The 19060-nt window shown below is 38.8% G+C and overlaps 1 protein-coding gene across 7 annotated transcripts in view; it reads right to left on the minus strand.

The window, feature by feature from the left end:
• Nucleotides 1–1689: 1689 nt before the first annotated feature.
• Nucleotides 1690–19060, minus strand: part of SIPA1L1 (signal induced proliferation associated 1 like 1) — a 375977-nt gene continuing 358606 nt past the window's right edge. For 6 of the 7 annotated variants that reach the window (XM_027844736.1, XM_027844738.1, XM_027844739.1 and 3 more), the window contains 5 exons: nucleotides 17215–17461; nucleotides 9380–9526; nucleotides 8065–8179; nucleotides 4368–4452; nucleotides 1690–3732 (listed from right to left, as the gene is read on the minus strand). In XM_027844736.1, coding sequence (XP_027700537.1) covers nucleotides 3589–3732; nucleotides 4368–4452; nucleotides 8065–8179; nucleotides 9380–9526; nucleotides 17215–17461 — 738 coding nt within the window. In that variant the 3' untranslated portion in view covers nucleotides 1690–3588. The remainder of the gene's footprint in view (nucleotides 3733–4367; nucleotides 4453–8064; nucleotides 8180–9379; nucleotides 9527–17214; nucleotides 17462–19060) is intronic. The other variant, XM_027844740.1, reaches the window with a different exon arrangement.

Raw genomic sequence — 19060 nt, forward strand, 5'->3', positions numbered from 1 at the left:
CATATAAATGATTGTTGATTGATTAGTTGATATGGGAGACAGTAAGTTTTCTTCAACCATTTCTTTTTAACCATCATTGTTATTTTTCTCTGCATCTATTAGTCCCTCTACGTCTTTCTTAAATGTGGAGAAATGTTTTGGCTAAATAACAAGCATTTGGCCAAAGTTAAAGGTGGTGGATGTGTGGTAGAGTAGAAAGGAAGCTGGATTTGAAGCCAGAAGATGGGTTCAAATTCTGACTACGCTGCTTACTGTGTGATATTGGCCTTTGCATTTCTGTCCCTGTTTCCTCATCTATTAAATAAGACACCAGGACTAGATGAATTCAGTGGTTCCTTCCAACTCTAAAACTGTAATCCTCTGATTTTCTAGCATACACTATGGATTTATAGTATTCTATAAATGTATTCTATAGTGTATTTCTATATAATTGTATTCTATACAATTCTATAGTGTATTTCTAGCATACACTAGGTTTATAGTATTCTAATTCATGTATGAAGAAAAACACACAACAGATCTTTATTTGTTGTTTTAATACCTCCACATAACTACTCATTCAGCTCATGGTCAAGGATGACACTTGACTGTTTTGTTTTTTTCTTAGTATACATGTTGGATTTTTTATGTCTTAAAGTTGACTATTTTGTGTTTAAATCTACTGTCTCCATATGGAGGAGGCCATGTGAAGTAGTAGAATGAACACTGTATAGCAGATCTGGGCTCTTCTCCTGGTTCAGCTATTAATTAGTGGTGTGTCTCTAGGCAAGTCAAAACTCCTCTGGGAACCATATTCCTCCCCTCTGAGGGTAGAAGGTGGCCTAAATTATATATGAAGTCCTGTCCTATCTAGACCCTGTGACAGTTCATCTTAGTATCATGAGTTTCATAAACTTCGTAAGTTAGATGTATGTTTCATAAAATAATTCCACTCCCAGGACCATCTCATCCAGAATATCACTTTAGTTGGCATGGCATCAAAAACTATAGTGCTGCATACAGGGTATCCCAAAAGTCTTAGCTTTAATAGCTTAAAACTGATTTGGGACACCTTATATACCTGAGAGTATTTATCTCTATGTAATCTTCATAGGTTGTCAGAATTCCATGTGGGAGGCTATCTTGTGATCCAGTATAACTCCATGATTCTAGAATTTCTAGGGTTGCTGAGAGGAATAAAGTATAAAAATATAATCAATTCCCAATTAGCTGCACCACTGGAGAAGAACAGTTATGTGGATAATCCAAAAAATCAATTCTACGTGGTTGTGAAATGCATTATGGTTTTTGTTGTTGTTTTGCAGTAGATTAACTTTTCTAATTACATTTTACACAGGCTAAGAGCAATATTAATTTGCATGCTCTGAGCATATACCAACTGATGTTGGGAATGAACAATGTGCCAAGTCTCAGGGAATTAAAATTTCCTATGAAAATTTCACATGTGAATAATCAAGAATTGCTCCATTATAAAAGCACTTTGAAAATATAAAGTGGTATAGAAATGTTAACTTAAACACAGAAGGTTCATTATGCATTCTCTTAGATACATAATCTAATCATGGATAATAAAACTTTAGTATTATGTGATGTTAAAGAAATGTGGTGGAAAAGGAAGTGAAGTAGCAAGATAAATTCTTGTGTCATTTTTGAAAATAAGAAAACCTCAAAAAAAATAATGCCAAAAGGTTTTAGAAGAGCCTTTAAAGTCAGTTTTATTGTCTGAATTTTACAAGTAGCCTTTAGAGGCTTCATACAAGAATTCTGTTGCAAAACTCTAATAAATAGTCTGCCCCAAGTCCCAAAACAAAATTTAAAACAAAATAAAGAACAAACTTAGGATAAGCAAGGCTTCAGAATGCTTGGATGTTAGCAATATATCCCATTTACAAATAATATCAGGCACTGTACAAACCTCCTTCATACAAATCAAAGAGAAAGAGTCACAATCTTTACAAAATAACTTGGAAATCTTCCTTTTCCCATAATGCAAGTATTATTAGAAAAGGATTTCATGAGGGGATAAGGAAATGACAACATGGAGTGAGATTTTAGCTAAAAATTTGAGGAAGAAAGAGAATATGAATGTATATGGCTTCTCTGGGGGTCGGGGGAGAGATAAATTATTTTTAAACTATATGAGAGAAAATCTGAAAGACATCAAAATGATGAACAATTGTTGTAGGTCAATTGCTCAATTACAGGGATGATGACAAATTTTGTGATTATGAAGGCTCAGAGGTAAAGGCTTGAGTTGCTTTCCTTCCAGAGGGTTAACCATGGTTTAGAGTAGTATTGGGGCCCATTGTGTCCTGTCATAACCAAACCGTTTGGGCTTTTTGAACTTAAATGGCAAATCAATCATTTCTTCAGAGAAAATGCTTTGATGGCCTCAATTTGGAAAATCCCATGTTTTGATGTCACTTTGGGGAAAAGCCAATTCTAGACATATCGTCAAGCATGGAAATATTGTGCATTCAAAAGGTAAGCAACAGCTCTTTACCGTTTTATAATTTAATTTTATCACGATTTTCCTAACTGTCCCCTAGCAAAGACTAACACCTAAATCTTCTCTGGGTACTTTTAATCAGCATTAATCAGTCAGCTTTTGGTATCATGAATCTTTTCCCTTATACCCCACTAAAGAAAATCCATACAGAGGGACCATCGCTTTTTGATTACATAAAAGAGAGAGTCTGAAGTTGTTGGGATGGGTCATTCAACGGAGGAGGTGTGAAGGAATTTTAAATAACTGTATGTTTACAGCCAGGAGGGTTATTAGAGGTCAATTCTTGCTTAAGATTTCACTTAAGAAATATATTTGCCCTGTGGAAAGCAGGTGGAAGTGTATCCACAGGAAACCACAGATGACAAGTCACGCAGTAATGTGGGATGTGGAAAAGATCATGAATAACATGCCCCCCCCCCCATGGTCTTAAGCCTCTGTTCCCTGGCCTATTTCTGTTGCTCTGGGTAACACAGGGAAAAACAGCATTTACTCATGCATTCAAGGGAGATAAGCTCCTCATCTCTAGTCACTTCAGCAAAGAATGTAAGGAACATAGACCTCTCACGGCCCCAACTCTACCCCCCAATAAACAATCCAAAATAAACATGTACTAGTTTTCTAGTAATCATCCTATTTGCCAGGAGAGCAGAAAAAGCTTGGATTACCTGAAACAGAAAGGAAAGAGCTGATGGGAAGTAAATGAGGCAGATGGACTAGGTGCTTCTAGTCTAATCCCCACTTTTTTTTCTTTATACATTACAGAGAAAGATACTGTGCAAAAAAATAAAGACATTCACATTTTAGCAGTTAAACTTTTATTTTACTTTTTAAATTTTTTATTTAATTATTTTTTTGTTTTTGTTTTTCTACAAAAGGCAGACGTTGATTGTTGATCTGCAATTGTTCTGTTTGTGCACTCACAAAAAAAGGGGATATCTATAAGGAAGGTGGGGAAAGTGCTCTGAAGATGCTCTCAATAACATGATACGGGGCATTAAAGCAGTCTCAGGAGAAAGGAAACATTCCCTCTTGGTCCCTTTCCACACCTTCCCTTCCCCACCTGAATGTTTTATCAGTCTTTAGCTCATATCAATCGTGTTGAAGACCCATTCAGTAAATTTTTTCAGCTTGTCCGATGCAGTCTGGGACTCCTCCTGTAAACGCAAGTTGTCTTCCCGAAGATGCTGGACTTCAGCCTGAAGATGGGCTTTGTCTTCTTTTTCCTGAGAGGTGACAAAGAGGAGGAAACGAACCCTCAGAGAGCGAGTGCCCAAAAGGTAGAAGGCATAGGCTTATACCCAAGAAGGAAACTAGATGTGGGTCATATGGGGCCCCTTATTTTCACATCCACTAGATACCCAGATATATGTCCTAGAGTGCTAAGAATTAAGAAATTCCCAACCTTGATGCTATGGGGTAATATTCATTCTTTCTGGGCAACAATCACTAGAATTCAGCTTGGGAAAAAAATCCAGTGTAGAAGCACATGAGAACCCATACACATGAGAACAAGTCCCTTTTCCATGTTGTTGATATATGTCCACCTATCATGTTTCTGACTGAGACTCAAAAAATTCTTGTGAAAAGAAAAACACTTTTTGTGAATTGCACCAAATATTTGTTTTGGTTATATCTCAAGTGACAGGGACTAGGAAAATAACCAATTGGTAGCTGTCCTGCCCTGAGCATTCATCTAAATCTGTCCTAGGGTATCTAAACTTGGGGAGCACTTTCAACCTACAATTAAAATGGAGAAAAAAAATTGACCTTGTACAACAAGAGTGTACTTCAACAAAGCTTACTTTGGCCTTGGCACCAGATACAGACTGGGATATTTGCTTTTAGAATAAGTGTTTACCTTCTTCAAATCTTCTTGAAGCATTTTCAGCATACCTTCCAATTGGTCCACTTTAGAAGCCAGTGTAGGAGAAGAATCTTTACTGCTGGGAAAGAGAGAAAAAAAAGACCAGGATCTCAGTTAGCGGGAATCTCCGTGACTTATTTTTCATATGTGTGTCACATTTTAAGTTATAAACTGTCTTCCTTCCTCAGCCCCTCCCCACCTGGTACTAGAGAAGGCCACTATTTGACACAGATATATCTACATCTATACTTATCTATAGCTTCCTATTTATACATATGTAGATCCATACTATGCATACTTCTACTTATCAGTTCTTTCTCTGGAGGTGGATAGCATCTTCCTTCACAGGTCCCTTGTAGTTGATTTGAATATTTATAATTCTCAGAACAGCTTAGTTGTTCACAGTTATTCTTCAAATAATATTGCTGTTACTGTATACAATATTCTCTTCATTCTGTTCATTATTTCATGCAAGTCTGCCCATGTTTTTCTAAAATCAACCTGCTCATCATTTCTTACAGCATAATAGTATTTCATCACATTCATATGCTACAACTTTTTTTAGCTATTCCCCAACCGATGGGCATCCCCTCCACTTCCAGTTCTTTGCCACCACAAGTAGAGCTGCTATCTATATTTTAGAACAAACATACAGGTTCTTTTCCTTTCTCCCTGTGCCTTGCGAAACAGACCTAATAGTGGTATTGCTGAGTCAAAGGCTACGCACAATTTTATAAATCTTTGGGAATAATTCCAGTTTGTTCTCTAAATGAATAGACTAGCTTACAGTTCCAACAGTAAATTAGTGTTCCAATTTTTCCAAATCCCCTCTAACACTTGTCATTTTTCCCTTCTGCCATTTTAGCCAATCTGACAGGTGTGAGATATCTCAAAGTTGTTTTAATTTACATTTCGCTAATCAATAATGATTTAGAGCATTTTTATATGACTATATGTAGCTTTGATTTCTTTATCCAAAAACTTCCTGTTCATATCCTTTGATCATTTTTCAATTGGGGAGTAACTCAAATTCTTATAAATTTGACAAAGTTCTCTATGTATTTGAGATATGAGACCTTTATCTGAGAAACGGTTTATAAATTTTCCCCTCCCAATTTTCTGCTTTCCTTCTGACCTTAGCTACACTGGAATCAAAATTATCCATTTTACATCTCACAACGTGAGACTGCCTTTGTAAACGGGTTTTCATAATGTCAAATTGCTCAGTATGGTCAATGTAATATATATATTTTTTTCAGAAGGACAACTTCAATAACAGAAGTTATACATGTGTTTTAGCTACAGTCAATAACAGCCTTTGCTGAGGATACATCTTTGTTTCCAAAGAACAAAGGATAATAAGCAAAAACAAACTCTTTGATAATATGAAGGGGAGGCAACACATAAAGGGGGAATTTTCTGACAATGATAACTGCCAAACAATGAAATAATTTCTTAGGAAACTATGGAATTTCTCAGTGCTTTCTCAAGACAGAACAGCTACCCACCTGTGGGAGACAGTTGGGATATAGGCCTGTCTTAAGGCAATGAGGAAAGGCTGTCCAGATTGGTGATTCTTAGAAAATCACTTTCTGCAGCCAATTATCTAATCACACCCTAAAAACCAGGTTAAATTTTCTAAAGTTACCTTAAAAACAAATGGCAAGGCCAATTTGAACACAGCCGAAGTCTTTACAACAATGTCCACCCAGCATTCCTCATTCTGCTTGGTAAAACCAAGGAGAACACACTCCATCTCTTTCCTAGATGGCAGTTCTTTAGGGTGCCTACTCTTTCTATAAATTTCTCATGTGACCTTTGGTCATGTAATCTCTATAAGCCCAAGACTGTCCATGAGGGAGGAGATACCGATCTCATTTGCCTTTTTTGGAGAGAAGTGAGAAGAGGTGTTAGTCAAAGTGCAAATTAGAATTCCTGTCCTAGAGAAGACTAGGCAGATCTCTGCTTCTAGTTCATCTGGAGCACCATAAAGCAAATACCACAGTAATAAGGTATGTAACAAGCTTGCCAAATGAAAGGAATAATATAATAACCACCTCACAAAGGGCCAGGAAAACTGGGCTCTCTGCCACTGTCCTCTGTAAAAACTTATTAGCTAAAAATCTTGCCTGTTCATGTACCACAAGCAGCAAATATGACTTTGCAAAGATACCACCAATTGCAATTAATGGACTTCTGCTGACTAAAATGGCATGCGGTATCTTCTAAACTGCTAATAAAGTGGTCTGTAATGGAACAGGAGAATGGAAATTAAGTACCAAGGCTTCAATGCTCTTACCTAATTAACAGGAGAGGGTACAATATGACAGCCACAAGTTCTTTTCCATCCTAAATAAAACAAGCCTAACATTTCCTCATGTACCTTTTCCCAAAGAAAGATGATATCTGAGTTTTCCTTTAGACTTTTCTTCGTCCTCCCCTCCACCTCTAAGCTCTCTTGAAGGCCCAAACTGTTGAATTTTGCTCAAGGCTGAGATGTTCCAATGATGCTATATTGTACCCTTTTTTTTTTTAAAAAGTACAATTTTTCATAAGACCATAGAGTTGGAAGAACGTGTGGAGTAGATTTGTTTTTTTTGGATGGTGAGAAAATATTTAATATGAAGATATACTTAATATGATCACTGTCTTTGAGTAATTGAAGGAATATCATGGGCAATTATATTTGTTGTGCCTGGCCCATGGGGCAGGATTAGGAGCAAAATTCGGAAGGTCAGGAAACAGACTTGAACTTGATACAAAGGAAAAGCTTCCTAACAATTAGGGCTTCTCTGAAGTTGAACAGGATGTTTGGTTCTCACTCAACAGAAGTCTTCAAGGAAAGGCTGAATGACCATTTGTTGAGAATGTTGCGGAGGGGATTCTTATTCAGGTATAGGTTGGACCAGCAATAACCACCTACCTCCTAACACAGCACTTTCTACACTTGGGATGTTTACTAAGTGTTACGTGACTGACTGATGGACTTCTCTTTTATAGGAACAGCCTTCAGTACTCAGACCATAGCCAAAAGGCAGGAAACAAGCAGAAAAGACTTCTGAAAAGCACCAAGTCCATGCTCTAGAGCTTCTGTACTTTGCTTAAAGAACAGCCCCTCCCGGCCTGTTGTAAAGACCACTTTCTTTTGTTTTAGACACAACTATAATAAACTTGAACATCTGGTTTCCTAGTCTATGGCAGATTAGAAGCAGCAAATCAGAGGAGTAAAGGGAGGAAGGAAGTTAGGGCTAGAGACACTGGCATCATCAAGAAGTAACAGCCTGATAATGAAGTGGTTGGAAAAATGATTCTAAAAAGCAGAGATGATAATTCAAAAATATAGCAGTGTAATACCACTTAAGTATGGGGCCAAACAATCCTTCACCGTATCTCAACAATCCTTCACCATATCATTATATGCTACCCTGTTTAAAAAAAAGCAAGAAAGTAGGTAAAATATTTTAGGAAATATTTCATGCAAAATGGTGAAAATTTAAAGACAAAAAGGTTCTGGTCCGTTTGGGTAGGTAATTAAGCTTTATAATAGAGAAAGGCTTTATGTAGAATGATCTCAACCTCTAATAACACCGCAATATGCGAGGTGTTACATATGTTCCCACCCTTGCACATGCTTAATTGCATGAGGAAAAAAGAGTACACAAAGGAAAACACATGCCCTGTGGAACCTGACCTTCCGTAGGACTTCATCTGGGCCATGACTTGGTCCTCTAGATGGTCGCTGTTGGAGGCAGCACTCAGGGGTCGGTGGTTTTCATCACTAGCAGCAAAGAACGAGGCTCGCTGGACTGGAAAGGAAATGAGAAGCCACTCATTCTTTCCCTTTGGAAATTAAATGAGTCAGGTCCCTATACACACTAAAAAGCCAACAAATGCTCTTCAGGGGAAAAATACAACATGTAAAATAAATAAAAGGCATGGGGCATGGTGCCCAGGCTGTCACATCCATACTGTTATTACAAGTAAGAATCTTCATTGAATCTCTGCGTCCAGAAGTGGCAAAAATATTATTTACTGTGTTTTATAATAAAATGAGGGTAACTTTGTCATCTGCAAAACATTAAAAATTCCTCTTTTTCTGTTTAATGAACTAGAGCACATGGCAATATGAAGTTCAAGATTCCATAAAAGGTCAATTCTTGAGTGGGGGGGAAGGGGTAGTAATCTGAAGGAGGGCATATGTTCAATACTTTCAAATCAGCGAAACTAGAGTTAATTACCCATTAGGGGTTCCTGTCTACTTATTGATATCACTCTGTAAGAAAATTGGTGTTGGTATCAAAGACTCAAATAGCAGTTAAAAATTGATCCCTCCTCATCTAAAAACATCCACATTTAAAATCTGAGTCATAGGAGAAATCAAAACCTTCTAATCAAGACAAAATTGGTCTTCCCCACATGTGTAAAGAGGGAGGACCAACAATCTGGGGTTTGCTTTAGCTCAACAAACATTAAAAAAGGTAGTATGGATTAGTCGGTTGACCAGTGACCAGTCACCTGGTCAGTTTTAAAATGAGCAACAGGAAGCTATAAAGCATCCAAGTGACTATGCATATAGGAAGGAGGAGGAAGGGCACAGGAGGGCCACAGCCACTGGTGGCTGGACCTAGAGGCTCGGAAGACAAGAGTTCCTAAACTATCCTCAAAGATATTTGAGCCATGTTGTGGAAATGTCTTCATAATGTGGTGAGTGTTCATCTCTGGATTATGTTCTTTGCAGCTAACTGACCCCTGGTATTCTGCCACAACCCTCCTTTCTTAGTAAGTATGACAGATGGGAGACTCAACAAGACAACCTTGTCATAGATTTACATTCATGAAAAGCAATTCATTATACTGGAGGATGTCCAGAAAACATGTATGTTCTTGTTATGTCACTGAGAATTAGCATTAAACAATCCAGTTGACCCCGAGTTCAAACATCATTATGCTTTTGTGATGTCTCTTTCAGGGAATACAGGTTCTTTCTAGGGGTTCAGTACACTTACCCTCAAAAGCCTTGGCAGCATCTACCAAGTTTGACCAATCCAGGTCAGAAGCAGAGTCTGGCAGGGGCATGAGACCCGGGTCAGGCATAGGCTGCCTTCTTGGCTCCTGAATATCGGTGAGGGAGCTGTCTGAGGCTGAAAACTCTCCTTCGAGGAAGCAGAAGGAATAAGTGACATTCATAAGAAAAGAATGAAGTATTCATGTTCACTACCTTCAATCAGAAGGAAAACAGCTCACTGTTAACCACTATTGGTCAGGCACAGGGAATGAGAATTAATTCTTTGCTTATTCATGTTCAGGTACTTTCTTTTACAAGGAAATATGATTGGTACTTTTATGATTAAAGAGATGGGCAGACATTCCTTCCACAAGTACATATTGCAACTCCTCTATGCCTTCACTGTCTGTGCAGTTTTTATCCAAGTTTTCCCATAAATTCTCCCGCAGATGGTCTGTTCAACAGACTGAGGGCCAAAGAAAATGCTCCAAATTCTGACCACATATTTTTTTGACTGTGGCATAAGCTGTGGAAAAGTTACTTTTGATCCAAGGCACGTTATATAAAACTGGAGGACTGAAGCAATCTCTTGTCCAAACCCTTTGGCCTGGGACAGTTTCAGGTTTCTTAAAATCCTGGAGAAGAAGTCAATTCTATCGGGGATGGATCACATGCAATCTTTGCTGGAGCCAAGCCAGGGGGTACTTGTTCTGATATGTTCCAAAGGAGCAAAGGGGTTCACATTGGCCTGGCCTCTTCAGGACTCCTCTGAAATGAATGAAAAACATTGTGATCTTGGATTTGACCAACTCCAGGGTCCCCTTGTTTGTATTTCCCTTTCTCCTTTGGAGAGGAGGAGACTGAGTGTCAAGTAGATAACAGACTTGCCTTCTGCAATGCAAGGTGCACTCCCAGGTAGAATTGGATGACTTCTCAGAATCCTTCCAACTGTAAGATTCTACAATTCCCACAAATCCATCTTTCACAGTATAGCCAGAATAATCCTATTGCCTAGAACCGGTCATGTCACCACTATGCTGAACAATCTTCAATGGTTCCTCCCTACCTACTGAATAAAGTCTGAACTCCTTTGCACTTGGTGCCTTTCACCCTACCTTTCCAGCCACTCATATTACACCCCTCCCCAGTGCTTTGCTGGAGCCAAAGCTAACCACTCTGCCTTCAGTCCAGCACTGCGGCCACCCATGTTAGTGCCTTTGCTCCATCTGTTCACTATGTCTGGAATGCGGTCCTCCTCCTCTTTCCACCCAATCTTCCCACCCCAACTTACTGAATTCCCAGACAGCTTCTAAAAAGCAACTCACTCGCCACCTCTTCCCCTAATTGTCCCTATTGGTAATAACCTTCCTTTATGGACCACACCTAATATTTGTTGTACAACTGTAATACTCATCATTTAAACTGTATATCATGGCTATGTTCTCGTATTTTCCTCCCACACTGTAAAACTTTATGAGGACAGAGACTATGTTGTATCTAAATTTTGCATCCTCCGCAGTTCAGTGCCTACTATAGTTATCTGCAGTGTCTATTTAAAGTATTTGCTTGGATAATGAAGCATGGGCAGGGGAATGATGGGCTATAGGTGTGGAAAGAGGCTGACCTTTCCAAAAACAGTGAATCTGTTGACTTTTGATTAATTTTAAATTGCATTTAATGATCAGCAGGAAGGGTTGTATTGGAGGGAGAGGAAAGGGGAAGAAAAATGGGTATAACTGGGAATGATGAGATGTAAAAAAAGAGAATATCACTAAGAACATTTGGGCAATAATTGGGGCAGTTAGGTGGAGCAGTGGATACAGCACCGGCCCTGAAGTCTGGAGGACCTGAGTTCAAATCCGGCCTCAGACCAACCACTTGACACTTACTAGCTGTGTGACCCTGGGCAAGTCACTTAACCCCAATTGCCTTAAAAAAAAAACACTTTAATTAAATTTTTTGCTGAATGAATGTGACAACTGCATTGTTACCCAAACCCTAGAAGTTCTTAAATCTCTATTTATATTGCCCCAGATTTGACTCATCCAGGAGGGCACCAAAGCTAATGCCATAATGACTGCTGGGGACAAAGACATCTAGGAACCTAATTATGTCTATTCAGTGGCCAGTCAGCATACATCATGCTGGTTTGTTGCAGCCAGCAGGAAATTCTAGTGTGGTCTAGGAGCTACCAACTGGCCAGAACCCTTCGGTGAGAAAAATACTTATTTGGATGAACTTGTGATCAAAATGTCAGTACTCCCTACACGGTAGGTACTGAAGTGAGGAGGATGCAAAATTTAGGTAAGACAGAGTCCCTGTCTTCATAAAGTATTTACAGAGATTGCAACCCATCCACCCTTATTTTATCTTTTCAACTATTTGTGTTTCCTTGTAACTCCTTCAAAGGCGGGCCACTCAACTCCTGGAATTCTTCCATTAAAGTTCCAATGGAGCACCTGTGGGATCCTCTTCTTGTTACTTAGCTGACGTGCCTCTTTCTTCAACAATGCCTCTCTAATGATATTTTCTTCTGTTGCTTGAACTGCACAATTCTTTGATGAGGATAACGATGTTTGTATGTTCCAGCATACTCATGTCTGCCATGTGCACTAATTCTTGGGACATATAGCACTGATTCAGAGCCATACACAATCACTAGAAGAATATTAATGTTAAAAAGATAGATCTTTGTTGCAGAGACAAGCTTGGGGTCATCAAAAGCAATGCAGAGTTTTCACCCAAAAGAGATCCAGACCTACTGAATCAAATACTTTTTCTATCTCAAAAAACAATACGCACGGTTAATTGTGCGACTGGGACGAGATGGCCTACTTTTGTTGCTCAGTCATTTTTCAGTCATATTCGACTCTTCATGACCCCATTTGGGGTTTTCATGGCAAAGATACTGAAGTGGTTTGCCATTTCCTTCTCTGCCTAGTGACAGATGAGGAAACTGAGGCAACCAGGGTTAAGCAGCTTGCCCAGGGTCACAAAACTAGAAAGTGTCTGAGGCCAGATTTTAACTCAGGAATACGAATGCTCCTGACTCCAAGCTCTGCACTCTATCTATTGCACCACCTTGCTGCTTCTCTATGGACTACCACAGAATATAATTTGTGAAAGATGGACTTTTTTCTCACACTTTCATGGAGGACCTTGACACATATGTTGACTGTTTTCATAAACATTTCATAGAAATGAAAATGAAGACGTGGGTTGGTAATATATATAGCCGGCATTTATACCGCACTTTAAGGTTTGCAAAAAGCACTTTAAAATATTATCTCATTTGATCCACAATAGTAGGCAATATTATTATCCTCATTTTACAGTTGAGGAAAGTGAGGCAGGGGTTAAGTGACTTGCCCTGGGTCATACATCTAGTGTCTGAGGCATGATTTGAACTCAGGTCTTCCTGACTCCACATTGAGTACTTCATCCTCTGCGTCACCTAGTTGTTGAATTCTCTTTCCATCTTTGTTTTCTTTAGTGACATCTCTAACTCTTCTTTTAATACATCAGGAAATGTGAGGCTAAGAGTCCAAATGTGGTAGTTCTAATGTTGTTGATAGAGAAAAGAGTTTGTGACAAACTTAGAAATGAAAGAACTCTTGCATTTTCCCTATATTGTCCCCTTCCTACTTTCATCCTTAGATGCCTTCCCAATGTTTGTGTCTCTCACCAAACTAAATGTATGCATGCAAGACTTCTCATCTTATCAGCCATACTGATCATAATTTTAAACCACCTTCCATTTTGTAAAATTTTACAAATTTATATTTTAGATTGGTGTTGCTTACGCACCAGCATTGCTCCTGAATTGGTGGCCAAGTGATGAGAATAAGATCTTTAATTCATTAAGCAACAGAAGAAATTCTATCCTATTCTGACCTACAACCCAGCTCTAGAAACAAAGATCCATTCTTTCTGCTCTTAACACTTTTGATACAACAGCAACAATATGTACAGGAGAAGATGTTCTAAGAAGTCAGTGCAAGTAGGAACTGGAGGTGGGGAAAGTGAGAGGCTATTTCTCCTTAGGGATTTTCCTGTAGTAGGAGAAGAAAATAAAAGAGGATGATCATAAAAAGAGGATAGCTAGGTTTTAAAATTTTTCATATGCATATGTTAAAGAATTGACCATGACTAGCCTTTATTTCTCCTTTCAAAGGTTACATCAATAACTCTGAATCATCCTTGGGTTGAATCCTAAGTCATATACATAGAATCCAAAATGACACAATGTCATTTTATAAATACTCAACCATTGTCAAAACCACTGAAAGAAGCCAAATGAAGCTTCAAATGAACACATTTCTACAGCTATATTTCCTAGGGGGTTTTGAAGAAGGAGCTCAATTTCCATATTTGAGGGTATGAAATTAGCCACTTTGCTGCATTTCAGGGCATGACAGCCAGCACCAAATTATACAGATGGAGAAAACTGAACAAGAGGGCTAGTGAGGGTCATCTGAAACTGTGGCTCTTGAAACGTTAGTTCCTGAAATAGGGCAGATGCAAGGGCAGGATATGAAGTTCTGGGAGATTAGTCTACAGAATCAGAGCATGCAAGTAAAACAAAAGGCAGGAAAAATGACCAGTAGAAATCTATAAGCATCTCTAGAAATACCTGTTTACAAGGAGTTAAAATGTTTTGCCAATTAAGATAAGCTGGTATAACGGAATATATTTAGCAGTTGTTTTCCTTTTCAAAGTACGCAAAGAACTACTTTGAAGTGCAGCTGCTAGTTATTAATGTGCTTAAAATTAGCAGAATTATGAGTAGATGGAAATCAACAAATACTGGGAGATTTTAAATACTCAGTTCTATTTAAACTGGCTCTCACCAAGGGCAAGTAGGCAGAACAGACATTTTTGTGCACCACTCAAAATTATTTCCAGGGGCCCAATTTCAGATGCTCCTGAAAAGGAAATAAATGCTACCCTTTCCACACATACCTGTCCCCTCCCCCTCAAAAATAGTATTTTAGTGATAGTTATAGACAAGTAGGCTTTGGGCTATATAATTAGAGCTGGTCAAGGTCTACCTTGATTTGGGAACACGCACTGCAGGGGTGCCACCTCCTGAATAAATAAGCCTTTTCTGATCCCTTGCCCACCTCCCCCCCCCATTCTTAGCACCTTTTTCTGTCCTGAAATAATTTTCATTAATTTAAATATATTTACTTGTGTACATGCTGTATCCCCCTAGGACAGGGGTTCTTAACTTGAGGTATGAGAATGGTTTTTTTTTAATATTTTTAAATATGTTTTTGAAATATTTAATTTTTTAATATTTTTAATATTTAGAACTTGTTTAAAATGTTCAATATAACTTCTGTTATAAATTTATGTATTTTATTTTATATATTTAAAAATATTTTTCTGAGAAGGGGTCCCTAGAGTGCCACAGGGGTCCATGGCACAAAAGACAGTAAGAACTTCGACCCTGGCAAAACACAAGCTCTTTGAGGGTAAGGTCTGTTTAGTTTCTGTATGCTCAACCCATGTGCCTGGCGTGCAACAGGTGGTTGAATCTAGTTAAAATAACCAATCGTTCTACTGTTTGCCACTCAGAAAAAAACTCTAAAGCAGAGGGCAAAGGAAGGAACCAGGAGAGCATGGCCCTTCCACTTTGGCCAGGAGAAGGCACAGAAGCCAGACTTGGTTCATTAACCTCTCGACTTGAATAGCCCTTCAAAGTGATGATCAAATACCAGCACAATCCCCAATGTTAGCAGCCTGGAGGGGGAAAAAAAAATCACGCGTAGCCAGAAAGACCGGGCATTTTGTCTCTTAAGAAACGATGCAGGGCTATGCACACTTGATTCAGTCCCTGTGGTTTTACCATCAGGCTCTCTCTGTTTGACACTGATCATGAGGAAATAGCTCAGCATGTGAATAGTGCTGGATTTGCTGCACCTGCCTATTACTCTGAAGTTACTGTGAAGCCAACTGATTTAATATTTATTAAGTATGAACTATGTGTGAGGTGTGATACAGCCCACATTGAATAAATCATTCCTCCCCTCTGGGAATTCATGTTCTAAAGAAACAGGAAATATATACTTTTTCTTCCCAAGAAGAAGAGGATGGAAGAAAAGGAATAAGAAGATAATAACAGGAGCTCACAATTCTATAGTTCTAAAAGGCTTACAAAGTATTTTCCTCACAGTAGCACTGGGGAGGGGCAGTGTAAGTATTACTATTTCCATTTTACTGATGAGGATCTTGAGAATCTAAAGGACTTTTCCATGCTCACATGGCTAGTTATGACAAACTCAAAATTCAAACCACAGTCTTCTCACCCCAAATGCAGTATACAATCTCTGCACCTCTATTCTCTAGAAGGTGAAAGTCAGAGGAGCAAATAAGTTGGAGGACATTTCCCAAAGGATATGGTGAACTGGGAGTGAAGGAAAGAATGCACCATGCTACATGTACAACTGGAAACCATTTAGAGAACAATGATATGGGAGAGGGTACAATGGTGGATACAATGGTATAAAATAATGTCAACATAAAAGAGAGTAAAGGATGGGAACAAGGTTTATGTGGCAACTAATTTTTAAGTTCCCCTAAAACAGGGCATGTCTATTGTCTCCCTATTTACTACAATGAACATTAATAAATCCTTTAATTCATGATGATGTGATTACTGCCAAGGTAGGTAGTTCCAAGGGTATAGGGAGATGTGAGAAGCAACCAAGGACAAGCATGAAATTGGAGAAGCCATCAACAGGAATGGTCTAAACATGAAGAAAGCAGTATCAGAAAAGTTTAGGAATGCTTTATCTACTGAAAAACAAGCTGACTGCAGAGGAATGGGGCCTTGCCCTAAGCAAAGAATAGGACACAGGTAATATAAAGTGAATGAATCTGGAGATGGATGTAAATAAAGTAGGAGAACCCAGCAGGGATCAGAGTAGGGAACAATACTGCCAAAAAGCAGAAGAGAAACACAGGGGCAACGATTGATCTGGGAGAATGAGAAAGTACAGCAGTTCAAAAGGATGTGAAAAAAAAATCCAATTGCATTCACATGGAGGCATAAAGGGAAGAAGAGTATTAGGTACATGGGTCAGTGTTAACTAATGCAGAGAACTGTTTCAAATTACCTTCACAGACCCATCCCAATCTAGCATAATCTACTGAACTTAGCAAGGACTTTATAAGTGTTTCCTGGATTGTCAGACAGTGCTTTATACTGATGGTCCATCATATACAGCCCTTTATGAGAAAAAAAAAATACCCTAAATTGAAATCTGGGTAGGGGAGCAAGTAGTCCTACTGGCAAGTGAAAGGGAAGGTTCCTTCTACTCCATGCTCCCATATTATAGTGCCAAACCATACGGGGATCCAGCCAGTCACAGCAAATGTAATCTAGACTAGAAAAAAAAGTCAAGGACACACTTACAGAGGTATATCATGATTATAAGGACTGCTCTGAAACATTCAAATGATGGTCAACATCATTAGTGATATCATTACTATTACTACTACTATTCTTGTCTAGAACAGAAACAGAAAGATATCAGCTAGATATGAATCCCTTCACTCTCCTCAATACCTTCACTCTCCTCAATCCCATTGTTAGACATTGCATTGGTTCTTCCTACTAGAGACTATGGATAATGTAGCCACCACCATGCAAGGAAAGGACTAGTACAGAGGCACGAATAGAGTCACATTATTGCATCAGGGGAGGGAAAGGTGTTTTTTTGTAGTTGTTGTTTTTTCATTTTCTAAATTATGTTTGAGTTAAAAATCAGGCCATCTGTTGCTTCACTGGCCCATTACAAGAGAATTGTAACATCTGGAAAACCCACTTACCATGTAATGATTTCATTCCTAATGTATACGATGGCCTCCGCAAAGGTAGAGACTTTGGGAGGGAAGGATATGTGCTGCTGAAGAGGACATCATTGGGCAAGGCTTGATCCAAAATGGAAGTCCTTGAGGTGAAGTAGTGCTCTCTTTGACCGCTGTAAATACTTTCATCTGACAACGTTCTGTGTAAGGTTCGTCGTGTGGTAGGAGTGGAAGGGAAAGGAGACTGTGGAGAGGAAAGTCCATGGAACTGTAAAATAACGTCAACATAAGAGAGTAAATCATCTGTTCAGGAGCTAGAATCCATAGATGTTCAGGAAAGAGTAGGAATGGAACTTGAGGGAGTGGGGGTGGGAGAGGAGAGTAAGATCACTGGACTAGAGATAGCTACAATTTCTGCATTTTCAAAAGAAACCAACATTTCCCAGCTTGAGATCTCAGGAACTATCCCTTACGTATTTGATTATCATCAAACACTGGTGTCTACAAGTCTACTGGAAACACATGGTGGTATGAAAGCTCCACACAGAAGCTTGTTATGCAATCATCCCTTCCTTCTTACTTCCTCCTGTTACAATGAATTTGCTAGGCATCAAGACCATTGCTCACTGTTTATTAGTTTATCAACATTCGTTAAATTAAATTTCTATGGTGCAATATATCACTTTAGTGGCTTATGGCAGATATATTAAAGGGATGGAGAGTTTCTTCCTGAAGCTCATGGAAACAGGTTTCTTTGTCCAGAAAATAAACACAAGAAAGTTCTGAGAAGGCAGGCTGTTTAAGTGGATAACGTTCTGGTGAAATTCTTTTAAAAAGGCATGTGTTTCTCTGGCTGGTCCCTTTGGCTTTTTTGTGACCAAATCTGAAATTATCTGAACATTTTGTAAAAGCAGGAGATTTCTGTTACGTTCACTCACTGGTGAGAAACAGAAACTTAATTGCACCTAAATGCCCATTTATTCCAAGCAATATGCAATACAACACAGTATATGCAAGCTGACCAACAGTTGCCCATAGGTATCCCCCAACCTATGGAAGAGAATAAAAGAATAGAAGCACCAAGGGGAGGAGGTAGTTCAAGGGACTTCCTGTAGGAGGTTACAATAGGATCCTATGACTCACTGAAGGGTTGGTATAATAGTAAAAGAGACAAATCCATAAGTGACTGTATAAATCCAACATCACAAAATTGTGCTTAAGTTCAGTATGTTAAATTGAATAAAGTCTGAAATATTTGTTTAAGAATGGAAGCCAAAAAGGATAATGTGATCTAAGGCTGTCTGACCAGAGGCATGATATCCAGGGTTTAGGGAAGTGATGGTCCCACTGTATTCTGCCCTGGCCAAAACATATCTGAAACACTGTATTCAGCTGCATGGACCAGATTTTTGGAAGGGCCCAGATAAGCTTCAGCATCCGAAAAATGACCACGATGATGAAAGGCCTCAAGATAACGTCATATGAAGTTTGGTTGAAGGAACTGAGACTATTTAGTTTGAAGAAAGGAAAAATTCATAGGTGACAGGAATAGCTGGCTGCCATCAAGAATCTGAAAGGCTGTTATGTGGAAGCCTTAGGGGTCAGACTTATTCTGCCTGGACCCAATAAGCACAACTAGAAGCATTGGTTAAAGAGGCAGATTTAGACTCATGTCAAGAAAAACCTTCTGGCAAACCCATTCAGAAGTGGAATGTGTTGCCTCGGGAGCTAATGGTTCCTCTTCATTTGTCTGTCTACCTTATTATGACATACTACTATCAGTATGCTTATTAAAAGGCTAAACATTGCACATTTCAGGAAGAGGTTGGAAGACAGAAAGTATGGTTCCTCAGTACCTGAGTTCACT

The sequence above is a fragment of the Vombatus ursinus genome, unplaced genomic scaffold (assembly GCF_900497805.2).
Source record: "Vombatus ursinus unplaced genomic scaffold, bare-nosed wombat genome assembly UNPS02014945.1, whole genome shotgun sequence".
Taxonomy (NCBI): domain Eukaryota; kingdom Metazoa; phylum Chordata; class Mammalia; order Diprotodontia; family Vombatidae; genus Vombatus; species Vombatus ursinus.